Raw genomic sequence first — 19,872 nt, 5'->3', positions numbered from 1 at the left:
TCAATTATTTCTCGATAAAACTGAAGGGAAAAACCCTTAGAATGGGACTTCTACCTTGGGTCATTCCATTTTCTTCCCTCATCTGTTGATGGAGACTTTTGTTGTTTCCATGCCTTGGCTACTGTGAATAATGCTGTAGGGAACAGGGAATACAGATGTCTCTTTGAGATAAGGATTTTGTTTCCTTTGGACTTATATGCAGAAGAGGAATTGTTGGATCATATGGTAGCTCTATTTTTAATTTCTTGAGGAAACTTTACCCTGTTTTTGATAGTGGCTGTACCAACTGACATTCCCACCAACAGTGTACACGGTCCCCTTTTCTCCACATCCTCACCAACACTTGCCATCTCTTGTCTTTTTGATAATAGACATTCTAATGGGTGTGAGGTGGCATTTTACTGTGATTTTGACTTGCCTTTCTCCGATGATGATGTTCCCTGAGTGATATTGAGCACCTTTTCATGTATCTTCTGGATCTTTCTATGTCTTCTTTGGAAGAATGTCTATTCAGGTTTTTTGTTTATTTTTTAAAATTATTTTTTATTATGTTATATTAGTCACCATACAGTACGTCATTACTTTTGATTTGGTGTTCCAAGGTTCATTGTTTACGTATTGGGTTATTTGGTTTTTTACTTTTGAATTGTATGAGTTCCTTGTGTAAGTTGGATATTAATGTCTTATGGATGTGTGGTTTCTCCCACTCCATTGGTGACCTTTTCATTTTGTTGATGCTTCCTTGTGCTGTGCAGAACCTATACCTTATATGCCAAAAAATAAGAAAGGGCTTAAAAATTGGTAGAAAGGATAACAAAAGGACATGGGATCAAGCTTTAAGGGCTCCCAGTAGATAAATCTGGGACAGTTCATGCATCAAAACAGTAAAGAAAATACCAGATTCTATCCCATTAAATAAAAAGGGAATCTATGAGGTCATGATGATATAAATAATTGAATGAATGAATACATAGGTGGAGGAGAAAAGATGCTTTTACTTTTTACAGCAAAATGCCCACTAATAATGGCCACTTATTTGTTGTTAAATATAATATAATTTACAGTGTAGAAACCTGGTGGAGACTTCTAAAGCAGGTGATAAAGTTTAACATCTTTCATGATGGGACAGGTTGGCACCAAACGCCTCCTGATATGATGCACTGAGAACAACACAACATCACTTCTGTGAGATTCCTGCTCTAGTTGCAGAACCTGACCCTAATCATCAGGAAATATCAGGAAACCCACAACAAGGAACCATCAGCCGGGTAACCATGGCATTCAAGATGTTGAGGTCAGGAAGGACAAGAAAAGCCTGAAGAGGTGTTCCTGATTGAAAGCAACTAAGAAGGCATCCCAACTAACTAAACAATTCTAGGTCTTGGGACTATGAAGGACATTATTTGCAAAGTGGGCAAAATTGGAAAGAAGATACAATTACCTGGTTAATCTTGTGTCAGCTTGTTTCTGCTTTGATCACGTGGAAGAGCATCCTTGTTTCTGGTAAAATCATTCTGAAGTACAAAAGGCTGACGAGACATCGTATTTGCACCCTGCTCTCAAATGGTGCTGGAGAAAAGTAGTACATTGACATCTAGTTATCTCCCTGTCTATCTTTTGAGACAGAAAGGGAGGGAGCGAGAGAATGATAAATTAGAGCAAAGGTGGTAAAATGCTGACAGGTGGGGAATCTGGATGAGAGAGACGGAAGTCTTTGGGCTCTTCTGACAACCTTTCTGAAGGATGAAGTGCTAGAAACAGCAATAACCGGGGTGAGACCCCCCTCCCCCCCACGGGAGCAAGAAGCTGAACTGGAGGCAGGAAGGCATCTCAGGAAGGGTTGGAGTGACTGAGGAGGAGCCCTGGCAGGAGGGCATCAGATCTCTTATCTGATAGATCTGGAGAAAGATCACCCAAGAAACAGACTTAACTACAGAGAACAACCTGCTGGGGTGGGTGGGTGAGGGGTGGGTGGATCAGTGATGGGGATGAAGGAAGGCACTGGGGGTGAGCACCGGCTGCTGGATGCAAGTGTTGAACCCCTCTATCGTACCCCTGTAGGTTAGCTGGCTGGAATGAAAATAAAATAAAAATAAAAATATAAACAAACAAATACATAAATAAAAATAAAAAAGTTACAAAGTATTCACCCACTTTCCTTGCTTTGCTTCATTCAGTCCTCGGGTTATATCTGCTCCCTGTGGGGGGTAGATACTCATCTTAGCCTCCCTTTATAAAGCAACAGGGGGGCTCCGAGATCCATCCATTCAACCAGCATTTAGTAAGTGCTCACTGCGGTCCGGTTTTACCACGGCTATGCAAAAAAATGTTGTGTGATTGCAGATGTGTGCGTGTAAACCAACACAGGAAGGAGATGCCCTGCGACATTAGTGTGCTAAGAGACGCTGCACGCAGGTAGCGCCGACTGACTACAAATGCTTCTGGTTTCTTCTATGGCCTTCTTATCCATTTCCAGTTTTCTACAATGAACATTATTGCCTTTGTGACAAGTTAAAACACAAGGGTTCTTTCAGAAATGGACCTGGAGGACATCGTCATGACAACCTTTCTCGTTAGGATAGTTTTGTGGCTCAAACATTGTTTCTTGATGCCGTCTTATTTGACCAAAGAGGCAGACAAATGTTTTTTTAATTCCATTATGCCTTCTTCTCTCCACGCTGCAGAGACTAACTGGCAGGTTTGCAAGTGGAAAACTGACTTCCCCGTTGACTCCCAAAGCTTGGATTTGTCCCCATTTTCTGGGTGGAAACATAAGCCCAGGGCAGTGTGACTGTCTCCTTTCCAGATAAAAACTATCCAGACCTTCATGATACCAGCCTCTTTACACAAAGAAAGCACGCCTACATAGTAGGTCCCTGCATGATGGGGAGGGTGGCTGGATAAAAGCACAATTCTAGGGTCCAAAAAGAGAGCAGCCAGCCCAATGATGTCACTGTGTTGTAAGATGGGACACCCACTCCCTCAGGGTACTTTCTGGCTGATAAATTCCTTCCTCCTCTTTGCTGTCCAGTGCCATGGACTCCACCACAGCCCCACTCACCCCAGCTGGGGTCTCCAGGTGTTTCTGTACCTGTGTGCCTCCCACGGCTCAGAGAACTCAGAAAAGTTGACACTGGTCACTGCTAGATTGAACTGACTTGTGCAAACAATAATGGGAAAATGGGTGGCATAAATTAGGGCATAGCCCTGCTGTGGAACTCAGTGCAGCCTTCAGAAAAAGTGCTTTAATATGATTTATTCACTTGGGAAAGTGACGCCAAAATACTGCTACTTAAGAACAAAAAACAGCAGGAGTACAGTTGAAGTCCGTCTTTGTCATCATCGTAAATACACACAGGAGATAGCAAACACCAAACTAACAGAGAATACACAGAAGACGGCACAGTCGTTGTCTTTGGGTAGTGAGAATTGGGCGCTTTGGGCGTTTTCTTTCCCCCCTTTGAGTTTTTAAGCTGTTTGGGTTTTTTTTGTTGTTGTTGTTATTTGGAAAATGATTTTTTAAAGAAGTACATGTCCCAGGGAAAAGGGAAGACAGACGTGATGACCAGGCAGTCCCTGGTCACCAGTCTCCCTGGTGAGAGATCAGGTGTTAAGGACATGGAGGGGAAATATATTTCTTTGAGTTAAGGGTCCTTTCAACCTTCTACGTGAGGGTGAGTCCCCACCTCACCCCCTTCTCTCTCAGCCTCAGACACTGTCGGCTTGCACACCAGGTCATTTTTTCCTGCGGATGGATCCAGGGTAACAGCCGGAGCTCTGATTGGTAAAACCAGAAGGCTCGCGTGGGGAAGCGGAGCAGGGAAATCGACCCTGGCTCCTTCTGCCCCATATTAATTTCTGCAATAACGCCAGCAGAATGTACTCCCGCCTCATCCGATTTACAAGGAAGGGAGATTCTGGAAAATATTCAGAAAGAAGAAACTGGTAAATGGAAATAATGACCCCCTCCCCTCTGTGGCTATTTCAAGAAGTCAAATGTATTATGCATGTGGTCTGTGTCTAGCCCAGCGCCTAGAATGTTTGGTTTTTGCAAATGTAATGATTCTGGCCAAGGGCTTTCTCCATTCCACTGCCGAGGGCTGTTCCCCAATCCTATTTCCCACTAGGGCTCGAGATGTTCCATCATAGAGTCCTCTGTTCCTCGGGGTTTCTAAGAGCCTGAAACCTGCAGTGGGGCATGGGGTGGGGGTAGGTGAGGGTGGGGAGAAGGCTGCTGGCTCCTGCAACGCCCAGATTGGAGTCAGCAGGAAATCCCCACTTCCAAGTTCCCTGGTGGTGGGGGCAGGAGCAGGAGCCCCCCCCCCCCCCCCCCCCCGATGCTCAGTGGCTCTGTTTACAAATGTTAATGCTCACAAATCATGAAATCCCATTTGGGCCCAAGCTCTTCCCTGGCACCCTCTGTTCCCAGTCTTCTGGAATGTCCCATTTCGCTCATTCACTTCCTTTCTACCAGCGAGGAGTTCTTGGAGCTGGCTCAGTCATCCCAGAAGTGATTTCGTCTAGACTGCCTTTAAACTCACTCACCCCCACACGGCTGCAATTCCACACTGTGCCAGGTGTCCCAGCCTGACTCGGTTTGGGTCAGCGTGCCTGGCAGGTCACCTTTGCTGGGTCCCGGATCAGCTTCCAGGGCCCCGAGTCAGAACCCAGCGGAGAGTTCGTGCTCTGCGGTGGAGGGTGTCACAGAGCTGGCCCTCTCGAGTCTGTCCGTGGAGAGGAAGGGGAGCCTTTTAACCAAGCTCGTGGACAGCAGCCTGCGGAGCAGCTGGCGTAGGTACCTGCGGAAGCGCTCCCCGACGAAGGCGTAGATCACGGGGTTGACGCAGCAGTGCGTGTAGGCGATCACCTCCGTCACCTGGATGGCCAGGTCGAGCTGTTTGCTCTGCCTGCACTCGTCGGTGAAAAGGCGGTCTTGGAAAGCCGAGACCAATATGGCCAGGTTGTAGGGGGTCCAGAAGAGAAAGAAGACCACCATGATGACAAAGATCAGACGGACAGCTTTGGCCTTCTTCTCATTGGGTCGTTTGAGCAGAATCCGTATGATCTCGGTGTAGCAGATGATCATGACCAACAGGGGCAAAACCAGACCCAACATGTTCAGTTTCAGAGCCTGGAACTGCTTCCAGGCTTTGAGGGTTTCATGAGGGAAGTGGAGGCTGCAGGTGGTGTGGGAGAACTCCCACTGGATCTTGGAGAAGTAGAAGCCTGGGACAGAGGCCAAGAGGGCCAGGGCCCACGCGCCACCGCTGGTGATGAGACCAAAGATGACGGTCCGAACCCGCAGGGCAAACACAGCGTGGACGATGGCCAGGTACCTGTCCACGGTCAGCAGGATGATGAAAAAGATCTCGCTGTACAAACCCGTGTAATAAAACCCCGAGAGCAACTTACAGGTGCCATCATTGAAGCTCCAGTTATCCTTCAGCTTGTAGTCGATCCAGAAGGGCAGCGTGAAGAGGAAGAGCAGGTCAGAAATGGCCAGGTTGAGGAGGTAGATGCTGGTCATGCTCTTGAGCCTCTTGTGCTGCATGAGGACCAGCAGCACCAGGATGTTGCCAACCAGGCCGATGATGAACACCAAGGAGTACAAGGGGGGCAGCAGCTGGGCTCCAAAGGCCCTCACCTCCCCCTTCTGGCATGGGGTTATGCCCTCATAGTCATATTCCGTCGTCATGTCATAGTTCTTTGTGGGGGCTGAGGTTTCCATCGTGGAATTTTGCATGAGTGAAGGAAGATGATTTCTGCAGTTACTTGGCCAGGAAAGGTGGTGGGCTGTGGACAACAAAGACGAGGCAGTGATTATAGGTTTTCACCCACCTGACAACTGTTCACTGAGTACCGACTATGTACCAGGCCCCGGGACTCGACCTTGAGCAAGGTGGGATCCAGGTCCTCTCTGCCCTCGTGGACTCTGTGGTCTAACAGAGGGCATAGGCAGTAAACAAATAGACCCATCAGTCGATAATTCAATTACTTTGGCACTAAGTGTTGTGAAGGAAAAGGCCACTGGCTGCACAGCACCGACAGAGGGAGATCCTGCCACGCTGCCCCAAACCAGTGCTGTCCACAGCCTTGGCACTGGACTTAGTGCTAGATAACTCCTCCCACCCCGACCAGAGGGGGTTCTGCTATCGTTCCCTGGTTTAGAGGAGATGATGCGAGAGTCAGAAGTGGTAAGGACACGTATCTAGAGAATGAGAGCTGAATTTGTTCTCGCGTGCATTCCTGAAGCCACATGCATCCTTGCGTCCAATCACGGAGCAATGATTTTGCACTGTGGGGTCTCTGGAAGGAAGCTGAGAGTCAGTCCCAGACTTGCAAATGGGTCTTCATGGCTGAGGGGGCTAAAAAGATTCTTAGCCAGGGATTATGTAGCGTAATGGGGGCACATGAAAGTGTGTAGGGTTATTATTTTATTTTGTTTATTTTATTTCTTGGTTGCCACTGCGACTGGGGGATGCTACTGTCTGGTCATTCAGTAGGTAGGGCAGAGGATGTCCTCTAATGCAAAAATTATCATATCCCAAAGGCCCATAGTGCTGTCATAGTGAAATTCTAGAAGGCCAGCCCCAACCCTTAGCATAAGAGGACCCTGAGGACACCAGAGTAGGTCATCTTGGCTCACATCATACAGCCCTGATGGGGCCCACGTGGATCTACAGGTCACTCAGTAGACCTCCCATGAGGGCCGTGAAGAGGATTCAGAGGACAGTATAGCCTTGGAGGAGTGGGGGCAACCTCATGAGAAGAAGGGTTGGGGGTGGGCAGGGGAAGAGCTCAGAACAGCCTCGAGCCATGAGGCATCATGTGACGACTGGTAGCTGGAGTTCTGCCGAGAGATTCGCTCTGAGATATTTTTACCCAGGGTTGGCTTGAAACAAAGAAAAACAAAAGAACCACTAGAGAGCTTGCCTTCCTGGGACTTTCCCAGGCCCCGATTTTCAGCATTCATTTTCCATCCTTTCCTGAAGGGAGCATGGGCTTTCGTAGAACCTACCAGTGTGTGACTTTGGATGAGTTAATCTACCTCTCTGAGCCTCAGTTCCTCATTTGTATAGGTGCTGCCGAAGCGAGCACCTCAGTTCCTCATCTGTAATGTGAGAAAGTAACATCTTGTGGGACTACTGTAATGTGTGAGAAAAGCTACCCTCTAGTACTAACCGGGCCCTCAGCAAATATTGGGGTTCCTCCTTCCCTGCACTGATCCTTCTCTGGGGCCAGTCCCCAGCTCCAGTCCTGTTCTGGCTCATGTACCCTGCTCCCCAAGTTCCCCCACCAGTTCTCTCTGTAGTTAATCTGGAAAATGAATTCTACTCAAGAGTGATGAACCAGGACAGTCCCTTCCATGCGAACTGCCCTTCGAAATTTTCAGTAGGTTCCCACCAGTCTGAAAAGTAGCCGGTTCCCACATCATAATTCCCACCCTGAATCTGGGATCTCTAGTACTCTTCCTTCTAAATTGCTTAATGAATGTTTCCTTCCTACAAAATACACATTTCTGCAGTGGCCATTGGAAAATGAGGCACATGGGGTTGGGGTTGGGGGTGGGGGGAACAACAGTGTCATACACCCTGACTGGGGGACTGTCATTTCCAGTCAAATCCCCCCCTTATGGCCGACTCCTCCAGCTCTGGACTTGCCTCTACCCAAGCAGCCCTACTTCTGGAGAAACCCAGGCTGACCGTACAAGCTGTGTGGACGATTTCTGATCTCCCGTCTGGATACGGACAGGTCAGCTTTGCGGACAGCATTTTTGGGTGGGCTGGCAGGTTTTCAGCAGAAGTTCCAAGCAGCTTGGAAGCCCAAGGAACAACTGGTGCCAAGACTGAGCCCGGGAGCCCAGTTTCCGGGGGAATTTTGGCAAAGGTGAAGGCAAACAGAGTCAGCATTGCTCATGCCATTTGAACAGAGAACCGCTTACACCAGTCCCCTCCCCCATCCACTTCGAACTGCATTAACTATTTTGCCAACTTGCCAGGCACCACACAACAACTCTGGGAGAGAGATGGCCTGGCATGGGGCCACGGAGGGAGGGAGAAGGACCCTGTTGCCATCCAGCCCTGCTGGAGTCTGCTGCAAAGTCTGCCCCAGGGTCATTGCGCAGCAGACAGCTAGAGCCCTGGATGCTACCTGGGACCTTGCAGGGGCAGCATCCTCTAGCCTGGGAGTTGGTGAAGGCCTTGAGCAGAGAAAGGGCAGTCTGTAGGGATAAGACACCCAAACGTGGTGGTGTGCAGAGGCTGGCTTATCCTGGTTCATAAAAAACCAATCGTGTGCTTATCTCCCCAGCTCAACATTCAGGGAGGGGCTCCATAACTTGAAATCAACCACAGTGAGGATATTTACACCATAGAAATCCACAAACACTAGAAATCAGGGCTCCCCGCCACCCCCGGAAAGCCACTTGTTAAACATTTACTGGTCCTTCACCTCTCCATAGTCTGCATAGCCTAGAGCTGTCCTGCTAGTCAGATTGGGGACTGAAGTGCCAGTAAAAGTGGTACACACAAAAAAGTGATGACGAAAACCTATGCAAACTTCAGAGAGTTTCTAACTCTGAAAATCTGGGCCACTCCAGAGTTTATGGAGGAAAAGTTCAAATAGATACCTCCAAGTAGCCCCCATGCCCCTCTCTCCTCAGAGAAAATTCTGACCTGCCTCTTTGTTAGTAGAGCAGAATGGATGCATCCCAAGAGGACATCTCCCTGCCTTCAGGAGGGTAAAATCCTACCTCATCGAAAGACAAACCAGCAGTCCTGATTGTAAGGCTCCTTGGGTCTAAGTCTTCTCAAGAAACTGGTCCAGTATCAAGTCATCCTCGTATCTGCAATGTTTTTTTCTAATTAGTATTTCCCTTTCGCTACAATTTCTTCATACACCGCGTTTGGTTTTTGTTTACACAGAGCAGTTTGGCAAGTGATTTCCTCTTGAATGGTTTTTCAGAGATCCTCTTGTTCATAACTGACTTTAGAAAGGCAGATTATCTCAATCAGTCACCAAAAACCCATCATTCAGGAAAGCTTTCCTTTTTTAGCAAAAAATACCCCCGTTTTACATCTGAGCACCCCATCTTATAAATTCACCCCTTGTGAGTATTGCTATACAATTAATTGCCTTATAGGTGCATTGATGGTCTACTTAGGCGTTTGCTTGACCCTCGAAGAACGCCTCACCTTTGAGGAGGCTGGTAAAGGATGTCCCGCAACACGAGGACCACAGTCCCACCTGGCTGCGTGCATGACTGCAAACCAGATTGACCTCATGGTCACTAAGGAGACAGAACAGACAAGTGCCACTTACTCTGGTCCCTAGGGGTTTTGTCCGCGAAGTCTTTGTTTCTGGAGCTTTTAGAATCTTTATGAATTCAAGGTTCAATGTCCTTACTGAGCAGGAAGTCTTCTGTTTCCTGTGTGATGATTGAGGACTCCAGGGTTCACAGTCTTTCAGAATGAGAAGAAGGGGATAGAGTTCTTCTTTTTGTATCTGGTTGGGTGTCCGTGAGTGGCCACGACACCTGCCAGTGGCTGTTCCTTGATGCTGGGTTTGCTCGAAGGATTGTCTCTGCTCACAGAGATCCTGAGAGTGATTGAAAGCACAAAGAAAGGATTGTGCCTCTCCCTGGGGAGCTCTGCCTTAAGGGGACTGGGCTGGGTGGGGTTGGGTGGAGTTGAGTGGGGGAGAGTTGGTATGAGGTGTTCTGGGAATTTGTGAAGCAATTGAAGGCTGAGATTAGGCATGTGTGTTGAGGGTTGAGGGAGGGCGGGGCGGGGCACAGACGTCTTGTGGTCAGTGAGTAGCCTTTTTTTTTTTTTTTAAGCTTGCAAATGGAAGGGTTTAAACCAGAAGTCTGGGTCCTGTTCCTCAAAAAAATGAGAGGGCTGATAGCCCAAGAGAGGTGGCATTTTTCTCTTTGGCTCCCCCTAGGTCCTTCACCTCTGACCATTTGCTGTCCCTCTCTGTGCCCCATTCCCTGTGGGACCAAACCCCACTGAACAGTTTCATCTCAAGGAACCCACAGTCTGGAGTGAGCCCAAATCTCTAAGTTGGGTTTTGGCCATTCCTTTTTGATTCCAGGTTCCTGTTGTGTGTGATGATCCAACCAGAGGCCAGGGCCAAATCCCAGCTCTGTCCTGGAGATAAGGGCAGATGTCTTGGCTCCCGCTCCATCCAACGAGAAGGCTGAACACTTTGGCTCGTAGCGGGATGCCCCAGGTCAGCTTGTAGGTGAAGGGTGTCCCAGAGCACCTGGTCCAAGAGAAAATGTCTGATGGAAGATGCCTCTTGTGAATTTCTCCTCGGCGGCCAACACCTGCTGTGCCACTGAACTTGCAGCCTGCTGGGGTTTTGCTCCTTTTCCATAACACAGGACTCCGCTAGGCCTTCTTCACAGATGGTGCAAAGCACCAGTTCAGAAAGGAAGGCCTGTGTGCTTTGGAAATGTCACTTGTCCCCTCAAGGCTGTTTCCTAATCCGTAAAATGAAGACATTAGACAAGGTCTTCAAAGGAACATTCCATGAATCTCCTGGGATCAGGTCTTCCCTCTTCAGCAGCCCGTCCACAGAGAGATGGGGCAAGAGGGAAGCCAAAGGTGACCAGATGGACGAAGAGGGAGACGGGCCCAAGAACTTGCTGCCTGTGTGGGGAGAGCAGGGCATGAGGGGCGGGCTCTGATGAGCCTGGCAAACCAGACCTGCATCTCATCCTGGGTCCACCTCTTGGTAACTTTGAGTGTATTATTTATGCTTTTGACTGTCTCTTTCCTCTTCTGTAAAACAAAGCTAATGATGCCGACTTTCTAGAGGATTAGATGAAGATAGAGACATGCCTGTGAATGAATGGTTTGGTGGAGTGCCTGAGACGTGTTCGATGCCTGTCTTAGTTTGGGGTTCCCGGTTAGGTGCAAAGCCTGGAGTGGAATGCAGACACAAGTAGTGTATGTTCAGGGGATCCTAGGAAGCACTACAGGGGAGGGGAAAGCGGGCCAGGGAAGGGAATGTGAGGATGAAGGTAGCACTGTGTAGAAGACAAGTGGCACCCTGGCCTTAGGGGGAGCTCAGGGAGCCCCCAAGAGTCACCCCTACTGTGGTACCAGAGGTGAGGAGACCAGGCATGTATCTATTAAAATGTATCTATTAAATCTCTACCTGCCCACTGCTGGCAGAGGACTCTTTCTCATTGGCTTGTGTTACTGAATATCATTCCCAGGAGATTCTCCACCAGGGCACAGGGCTGGCCCTTCAGGCACTGGTGATCGCCCTAGACATAGCGGGGATAGGTGGAAGGATCAGTAAGGTGCACACCCCAAGATTCTGACCTTGACTTCGCCTAGGTCTCTGACTCCTCCATTTGGCACCCCCTTCCTTTGTGTCAACCCCTGACCTAGCCTGCTGACCCTCCCCTTTCATCTCACACACTTCCATTGTGTGGAATTTTACATCATATGTTGACCCTGCCATTTCTCCGCTCCTTTCTTGTCTCAGCCTCAACATCCCAGAAATCTCATGCTCTGTTTAATCAAGACAGGGCAAGGCCAGGCTCATGGACTATGTGGAGCCTGGTTCTCATGGAGGCTCACCCTTTGGGTTCAAGTGGTACACCTGTAGGTAAATTTCCAAGAGGGACTGGCGGTGCCAGGACCATGGAGCTCTGTCTGCTGCCCAATGTGTCATCTTCTCTCCCCTAAGTTCTGCTTGTTTCTCTCTTGTGCTGTGTCACGTCCCAATGTCATTGAGGGTGTTGGCCACACCCATGGCCCTTCTCATCCTGCCTGGATCGTGCAAAATGCCACCTCCTCTCTTGAAGCCTTCCCACGCTGCAGCAAGAAGTCCATCCGGGAGGCGCAGACGCCGGAGCTCTGAGAGCTTTCTGGGGGAGTGGTGGAGGTCCCTTTGTTTATGCCTGATGACATATGTTGGATACTTTTGACAATAAATAGCAAGGCAGTCACTCGAAATAGTTCAAAATAAAAATGAAAAAAAGACTAAAAACTGTTCTTGTGTTACGAACCTAGATCTTAGCTAACAATCTCTAACATTCCCTTGTAATAATTCTTGATGATTTCACAATCCACACGTCTGCAGCCTGACACCTTCACACTTTGGGGCTTAACATCGCGCTGATACTGTGGTGTGAATCTGTGGGGCATGGGTGTCCCCGTGCGGCAGTGGGTACTGGTGTTCGACGAGGGGTGTCCTAGTTTTCCACACGGTCTTCTGTCCTCCCGCTGGCCACACCAGCTTCCTTGCCTGGTGGTGGTGGTGATGGGTGGGGGGGGGGGCATAAGTAGGCATAAGCAGAGACTGAAGAGTGTCTTCAGGCATAGCATCAGAAGTCACCGATGTCTCTTAGGCTGCATCCCGTCAGTCACAGCAAGTCACAGAGCCCAGCCACAACCAAGGAGTCGGGGGATGGAAGGAATGTTTCAGCTGGAGCCATCGAGTACACTGTAGAAGACCATGTACCCCAAGACAGGGGGGACCTGGAAGCCCTATTTTATCCTCCCCCCAAAGTGCAGGTTTCCTCCAGCTCCGGGGCCAACGGGTTCCTTGAACTCCTCCCCTCCTCGGCCGTGTCTTCCACATTCCCCAGCCGCTCACTCCCGTGATCCTAACTCCTGCCTTCTCCCCATCATACCATCCGTGGCCTTCATACCTCGGCCCCCAGCACCCCAGCCTCTGACCCCACCCCCACCTTTCTTCCCTCCTGCACCAGTGGTTCTTGGATCCCAGGGGGTTGTCAGCTTTCCACAGACCATCCGCCTCCTCCTGCCCTGTTGTCCATCATTGTAGTCCCTTCCTGACCCACACCCCCCCTCCCTTCCTGGGCTCCTTTCTGACCTTGTGGTGTCCGCCCAGCAACATCCAGTCCCGGGCAGAACCAGCGCCACACGCATACCCACAAAGTTGAGCGTGGCCAGAGGGAACCCTGCAGGCATCCCGCCCGGGATGGTTCGAAAGGAATGGTGGCCCCACGGGAGGGCCCACGGTCACCCATGGGCAGTGTGATGGCTCTGTCTATCTTTCTAACAGGCTCAGACCAGCTCTTTGGCCCGGGCCCAGAGAGGGCTGCTGGCGACATCTCCAGGCATTGTGAGGTGTACCAGAAGACAGGGCTGCCTCTTCCTTTCGTCAGTTTAGAAGAAAAAGGAAGTTCCAGGGAGTTCTTTGAGAAAACAGCCCCTGGAGAGGTGGCTTCTCTCCAGTGCGCCCAGGGGCAGGGCCTGGGTGACAGTCATCGGAGGGAGAGCCCCTCCTCCCCATTCTTCTGCCACAGGGCAATGCTCAGCAGGAAACAGACACTGGAGGGCAGGGTTTGAAAGCTTAGAACCAACCGACAAGGGGAAGGACGAGCCCATGATCCTCATCTAGTCTCCTTCCTCTCCTCCTCCTGCCCACCAGACTCCCTAGTCTCTGGGGTGGTGGAGAGCTCCCCAGAGCCCAGCCGCTAGGCCTATAGTTGCTGCCCACCAGACCACGGCAGGTGGCAGGGGTCAGCGCCGGCAAAGACTGAGTAGTAACTCACTGTCAGGAGGCAGGGGTCTGTGAAGAAGGCGATCATCACCTTTGGTGCCTCGGATCGAAGCTGCAGACCGTGAGGCGTAGGCACCTGCCACCTCTTTTGAAAGCTGAACCCTGTGGAGCGGGGGAGGGGGGTGCTCCTGCGGGCACTGGTTCCCTCCCACTCCGTCCATCCCCCACCCAGGATGTGCCCTCTCTCTGTGTCACGCCTGGTGCCGTCACAGGCCCCAGGTGAGTGAGGCAGGGCCTGGCACTCCCGTGTTCACCCCAGGGGGTGGTCTGCGAGAGAGCGGGCAGCATCAGCATCACCTGGAGCAGGTTAAGAAGAAAGATTCTCCGGCCCCACCCCAGACCTGCTGAATCAGAATCCCTAGGATTGGGAGTTGGACCCAAGAAGCTGGAAGCCCTCCAGGGCATCTTATTTATTATGCTGGGGTTTGAGAATCTAGCTAGACACTTCCTGATTAATGTATGATGGCAAGACCCGAACGCACTCCCAGAAATGCAGACCATGGGCCTGCGGAAGGAGAAACTGCGTTTTCACCAGATCCCCCTGGGGATTTGTTTGCACAGTATGGTGTGAGACACCCTGGTTCTAGAACGTCATGGTCCAGTGATTATATCTGTGTAAGTTTCAAGAGATGGCCAGAGGAAGGTGGGCGGAGTCCCAAAGCATCCTGCAGAGACATTGACACCTAGTCCGGATGCCCATCTGGGTGAAGATGCTCAGTAAACATTGGGGCACTGCTTGTCGCACAGAAGGAGAGCGCTAGCTGAGCTACCTAGACAGACAGACAGGACTTTCAAGCCCCACCCTGAAGCTTAGTGCGGCTGCCCTGGGCCCTGACCTCGTGTGTTGCTGAAGTTGAGGAAGTCACGCCTACCCATTGCTGGAGGGAGTAGAAATCAGTTCCCCCACCAGGGAGAGCTGTTTGGCCATTTCCATTAGAAATCCAATGCCTGCTTCTCTGCCTACTTGTGATCTGTCTGTCAAATAAATAAATAAACTCTTTTTTAAAAAAAGAGAGAAATCCAATGTGGGGGTGCCTGGGTGGCTCAGCTGGTAAGCATCTGCTTTCTGCTCAGGTCTTGATCTCAGGGTTCTGGGATTGAATCCCAACTCGGGCTCCCTACTCAGTGGGGAACCTGTTTCCCCCTCTCCCACACCCCCTGCTTGTGTTCCCTCCCTCACTGTCCCTCCATCTCTGTCAAATAAATAAATAAAATCTTTCAAAAGGAAAAGAAATCAAATGTGTGCTTCTTTTGTTCTAATTCCACCTGTAGGAATTGATCTTACGAGTATTTACACCAGGGGCAGAAGATACAGGCGACAAGGATGTTCCCTGGTTGGTGTGGGGGCTGGTTCAGGAATAGTGTGCAAACTTCTGTGTCGGTACAAAATGCCTCCAGGCTGGAGGGACCGAGGATGCTCCCGGTGGGGGAGGGCCTGCTGGTGCAGGTGCCCTGTGAGGGAAACAGGTGATGTGGGGAGAGAGGAAGCTTAGTTTTCACTGTGTGTTATTTGGTACCTCTTGGCTTGCATCTACTGGGCTGTTCTTAAAATGTGGTCCAAAGGGGTCTCCCAAACCCATCCCAGGGGCCCCTGACGCCTTCCCTTTTCCAACTATGGAGTTGTTGGGCAGCTGGTTTCCCTCCACAGGTGTCAACCAAAGCAGTCATGACGGACGGGGGCTGAAGCAGCTTCGGGGATCCGGCCACTCTTCCCACTGACCTTTTTTTTCATCTGGGAAAATATAACTATTTTCCTGAAAGACTTATTTATGTTATTATGGAACAGTTTTAATTCCTGTTATTTTTAAGAGAATGACATTGTAATAAGTTCTCAGTTTTTGATTTCTGCAAATATTAATAAATATTAATAACCCGTGTAAACAAAAGGTCTTTGGTGCTTGCGGTCACTGTAGAGTACCCACGTTCCTGAGACGCAAAGCTGGGTGCCAGGCAGACTGATACAGATATGTTCTTCTGAATTCCTGACTCTGCCATTAGTAATTAGGGACCCAGGGTAAGTTAACTATTTTTCTGAGCTTTGCTCTGTGTGCATTAATAAGATGATGCACGTAAGATGTTTAGCACATGGTATATACTTAGTAAACGCTGTTATGATAGGTCCCTAAACCCCACAGCCAACTCAGGCCACCCAGCTGAGCCTCCAGTGACATTAAGTTGACAGATTGAACTTGGCCCCCCTGAGAGTCTTCACACTGGGAATTGGCCGACGATACACATCAATGCCTTTTTCTTTTTTTAAAGATTGTTTTTTATTTATTTGACAGACAGATCACAAGTAGGCAGAGAGGCAGGCAGAGAGAGAGAAAGAGAGGAGGAGGAGGCAGGCTCCCTGCTGAGCAGAGAGCCTGATGCGGGGCTCGATCCCAGGACCCTGAGATCATGACCCGAGCCGAAGGCAGAGACTTTAGCCACTGAGCCACCCAGGCGCCCCACATCAATGCCTTTTTCATTCCTCCCTGCCAGAAAGCTGATATGAAACCAGCTCTCCTCTGCAGGGCAGCCACAGGCCATGCGCTAAGGGGGAGGGGGTGTGTGGAGGGGGGATGTTGCCCTCTGTGAGGGCAGAGGGACCTAACAAGAAATTTTGCATCTGAATGCATACAGACCTTTGGTCTGGGCAGAAACTTGCTTTTATTTGAATGTCTGCCCCTTGCACAACTAGCTGGAGCCCAGTTCCCCAACCACACGGGGATTCCCTCCCATTCGAGGTGCACCCACACCACACCACAAGACCACCACTCATCAGCCTGGTCCTCTCCGTGAAGGGAGGCGCTGGCCTTGGCTGCTGCCCTGTGTGTGGGGCCGGGGTGAGGGGGGGGGGCGGCGGCTGGGGAAGGGGCTCCGGGTCATGTCACACACACACACACACACAGAAGTTCTAGCCCCGGGTCGGTGCGGGCATCTTGTACTCACTTTGTACTTCCCTTTTCTGGACTTTCTAACCTCCCTCCAGTCTTCCTTTTCCTTCTGTTGGCCTTCGAGGGGGAGCGAGGCGGGGGATGGTGCTAGATTGTTCTGTTTTCTGGCCTTCATTTCTGGTGTTTACTCTCCCCACTAGCACCAGCTGGCAGCTTCCCTGGCTGAAGGGCAGGTTTAAATATTTCTTCTGAGGATCTTGGGTTCTTTTGCTTGCAGACCCAAGGTCTCCCAGGACAGCCAAGGGGAAAGCTCATGAAGGGAAGCAGCTCCTCTGTCTCCTTTGTCCTGCACCGGCATCTCCTCCCTGCAGAGTGTCCCCAACATGTCCCCCACCTCCTGCTCCAGGGCCTTCCCCTCCTCCCAGAATATCCCCCCACCTTCTGCTCCAGGGCGCCCCCCCCTCCCCACTTCCCTACTGTCCAGACAGCACTCCTTTCTTATCTTTAATTCCCACTTGGAGCTTCCTGTCCTCTCTCTGATGCTTCCAGTCTTGCCTGTTTCCTGATGTCTCTGTAAGGAGGACCCAGAGTCCCATCAAAGGCCTTTACAAAGATGGCTGTTGGCGGGGGGCCTCCCCTGGTTGGGTGGACTCGAGGCCAATTGGGCCTCTCTACTCTGGACTTTCATTTTTAGTGGTCTTAGTGACATGGAGGGACTCTCCCAGGGAGAAGGGGCAAAGACTTGTCATCCTTCTTCCCGGAGCTCAAGGGGGCCCGGGGGGCGGTCTAAACAAATTACCCCTGGGAAAGACAGAGTCAAGGGACCGCCCTTTCCAGAGCTGTGCAAGAAGTAGAGAGGACAGTGGCTCTGGCTCGAAGAGACATGACCTCCCGGGCCCGCCATGACCCAGTCCTTTCGGGGACAGTTTTGGAGCCTGCCAGAGGCTTCTTCCAAGGCCCTGACATTGAAGGTCTTGCTGAGGTCTGGGCTGCTCAAGTCCTGTTCCAGAATGGTGAGGCCTGAGGAACCAGCACCGAGGGCCATGCCATCACCACGGCTCCCCATCAACACAGAAGCCCCGCCCTTCCCCATCTCCCAGAGCATGGCCCCAGGCTTTCCTGGATAAGCAGGGTAGAGGGGACTTGATGGGGGCATCACGGGGACAGAGGGGACTTGATGGCGGCATCACGGGGACTTCTAGCCCAGTTGGGCACGGGAGGGGTCAAGCATTCCACTCTGGGATGTGACAGGGAGAGGCCCTGACAGCCTGGCTGTATTGCTCTCTCATCTCCTTTGTCTCTCTCTCTCTTGCTGCTGCCTTGCCGTTCAGAGCACTGGTCAGGCACCCTCAGGCTTCCTTTCAAAGGGTACCGCCAGGCTGGTGGAGAGCTCAGGAGAAAAGCCTTCAGGGTGCCCTTCTCCTGGGCCCCTGCCTCAGAGAACTGGCTGCCCCAGGCCTGGTTAAGGGATAGGTTTTACCCTCTGTCCCTGTCTCCCCTCATTGTCCAAGCATCTCCCAGCCAGCAATAGGCACCCCAGCATGCCAACTTGGGTTCGAATGATAGCTCTATCAGATGCCAACCAAGGGATCATGGGCAATTTTCTTTACCCCTTGTCCCAGCCTCAGTTTCCCCATCTGTAAAACAGGGATGATAGTATTTCTTTCTCTGGATTGTTGCAAGAATTAAATGTGATTTCCTACATGCCTGGCATTGGGTGAGTGTTCAGCTGATGGGAGCTATGTAGCTCTCTAAGTCTTCAACACAAGCCTCAGTCGAACCAGCAAACATGGGTAGAGTGTCTCCTATGTGCAAAAAAAAAAAAACAAAACTATCCTAGGGTCCCCTTCCCCCCACCTCCATGCCGGAGAAAGGGAAGGAGAGAGTATCTCAAGGGAGTACCCTGAAAAGTTCCTTTTTGCACCAACTGAATTATATGGAGTGAAACATAGGGCTTCTCTAAGAGCCAGGAATGCTACTGCAAGCTACATACCCAAGAGAAAGAAGGGCATATGAACCCAAAAGATATGCTCAAGAGTGTTGCTAGGAACTTCATTCAGAAGAGTCCCAAACTGGAAATCCCAAATTCCTATCAACAATAAAATGGGTAAATTGTGGTATCTTCATATGATAAAGTGCTACCCAACAACATAAAGGTATAATCTGCTGCTGCTATATTCTGTATTGCTCCATTTCTATTGAGTTCAAGAGCAGTTGAAACTAATCCATGGTGATAGAAATAAAATAGCAATTACCTCCATGGGTACTGACTGGGAAGACCCAGTCAAGGAACATTCTGGCTTCCGGCAACATCCTGACTGGTGGTTACACGGGTATATGTGTCTGCAAAAACCCAAGATTAGTGTCCTTCAGGCATTTTACTAGATGCATCCTGCATTTCAATTTAAAAATCTTTTAATATAGGGCACCTGGGTGGCTCAGTGCGTTAAGCCTCTGCCTTCAGCTCAGGTCATGATCCCGGGGTCCTGGGATCGAGCCCCACATTAGGCTCTCTGCTCAGCAGGGAGCTTGCTTCGTCCTCTCTCTCTGCCTGCCTCTCTGCCTACTTGTGATCTCTGTCTGTCAAATAACGAAACAAAATCTTAAAAAAAAAAAATCTTTAAATATATATATTTTTTATTTTGAGATACGTTGCCCAGAATGTGACTGTTGGGTTGTACTATAAGCACATGATTTAGTTTTGTAAGAAACTGCCATACTCGTAAACAATGAATCTTGGAACACTGAAAAAATAAAATAAGGTCTGAAGAAAATAATAAAACAAGCTTGATTAAAAATTAAAATTATTTTAAAACAACAACAACAACAAAAAAAAGAAACTGCTATACTCTTTTCCAGGGTGGCTGTATTATTTTGTATCCACAAGCAGCAATGGGGTGGGGGGGGGCACATCTGGTTGTGTCCCTGTGTTTTATTTCAGGAATTCTGACAGGTGTGTGGTAATATCTGGCGGTAGTCTCCATTTCCATTTTTCTTTTTCTTTTTAAAAATATTTTATTTATTTATTTGACACAGAAAGAGAGAGAGAGCACAGGCAGAGGGAGAAGCAGGTTTCCTAACAGGCAAGGAGTCTGATGCAGGACTCAATCTGAGGACCCTGGGATCATGACCTAAGCCAAAGGCAGATGCTTAACTGACTGAGCCACTCAGGTGCCCCTCATTTACATTTTTCTAATGCCTAATAATATTGAAGATGTGTTCATATGCCCAATTGTCATCTGTATGTCTTCTTCCTGGAAATGTCTATGTCTTTATCGTTTTCTAAATGGATTTTTTTCCTTTTGAGTTCTAAGAGTGCCGTACATTTTAGATACAGATACTTTGCTGGATATGTTGTTCACAGATATTTTCTCTGAGTCTGGAGCTTGTATTTTCATCTGCTCAATAGTGTCCCTCGCAGAGGAAAGGTTTTCATCTTGAC

At 49.7% G+C, this 19,872-nt stretch overlaps 1 protein-coding gene across 3 annotated transcripts; it reads right to left on the bottom strand.

Annotated features, from left to right (window-relative positions):
• Positions 1-3,241: 3,241 nt before the first annotated feature.
• LOC101693329 (C-C chemokine receptor type 1) lies at positions 3,242-9,722 on the bottom strand. Of its 3 annotated transcripts, XM_004760811.3 has the most exons (3): positions 9,322-9,722; positions 8,753-8,845; positions 3,242-5,793 (listed from the first exon to the last, which is right to left on the bottom strand). In XM_004760811.3, the coding sequence occupies exon 3, from the start codon at positions 5,741-5,743 to the stop codon at positions 4,661-4,663; it is 1,083 nt and encodes a 360-aa protein (XP_004760868.1). In that variant the 5' UTR covers positions 5,744-5,793; positions 8,753-8,845; positions 9,322-9,722; the 3' UTR covers positions 3,242-4,660. The 3 variants fall into 3 exon arrangements, with proteins under 3 accessions (XP_004760868.1, XP_004760869.1, XP_044936736.1); XM_004760812.3 differs by lacking the exon at positions 8,753-8,845; XM_045080801.1 differs by lacking the exons at positions 8,753-8,845; positions 9,322-9,722 and adding an exon at positions 7,019-8,744.
• Between the last annotated feature and the right edge of the window lie 10,150 nt (positions 9,723-19,872).

The sequence above is a fragment of the Mustela putorius genome, unplaced genomic scaffold (assembly GCF_011764305.1).
Source record: "Mustela putorius furo isolate JIRA1106 unplaced genomic scaffold, ASM1176430v1.1 tig00000095_pilon_pilon_pilon, whole genome shotgun sequence".
Taxonomy (NCBI): domain Eukaryota; kingdom Metazoa; phylum Chordata; class Mammalia; order Carnivora; family Mustelidae; genus Mustela; species Mustela putorius.
The sequence above is the reverse complement of the archived record's forward strand: the minus strand, read 5'-3'. Positions and strand labels throughout refer to the sequence as shown.

Excerpts from the sequence above, each read along its gene's own strand:
- LOC101693329 (XM_004760811.3), bottom strand. The coding sequence starts at position 5,743 with ATGCAAAATTCCACGATGGAAACCTCAGCCCCCACAAAGAACTATGAC.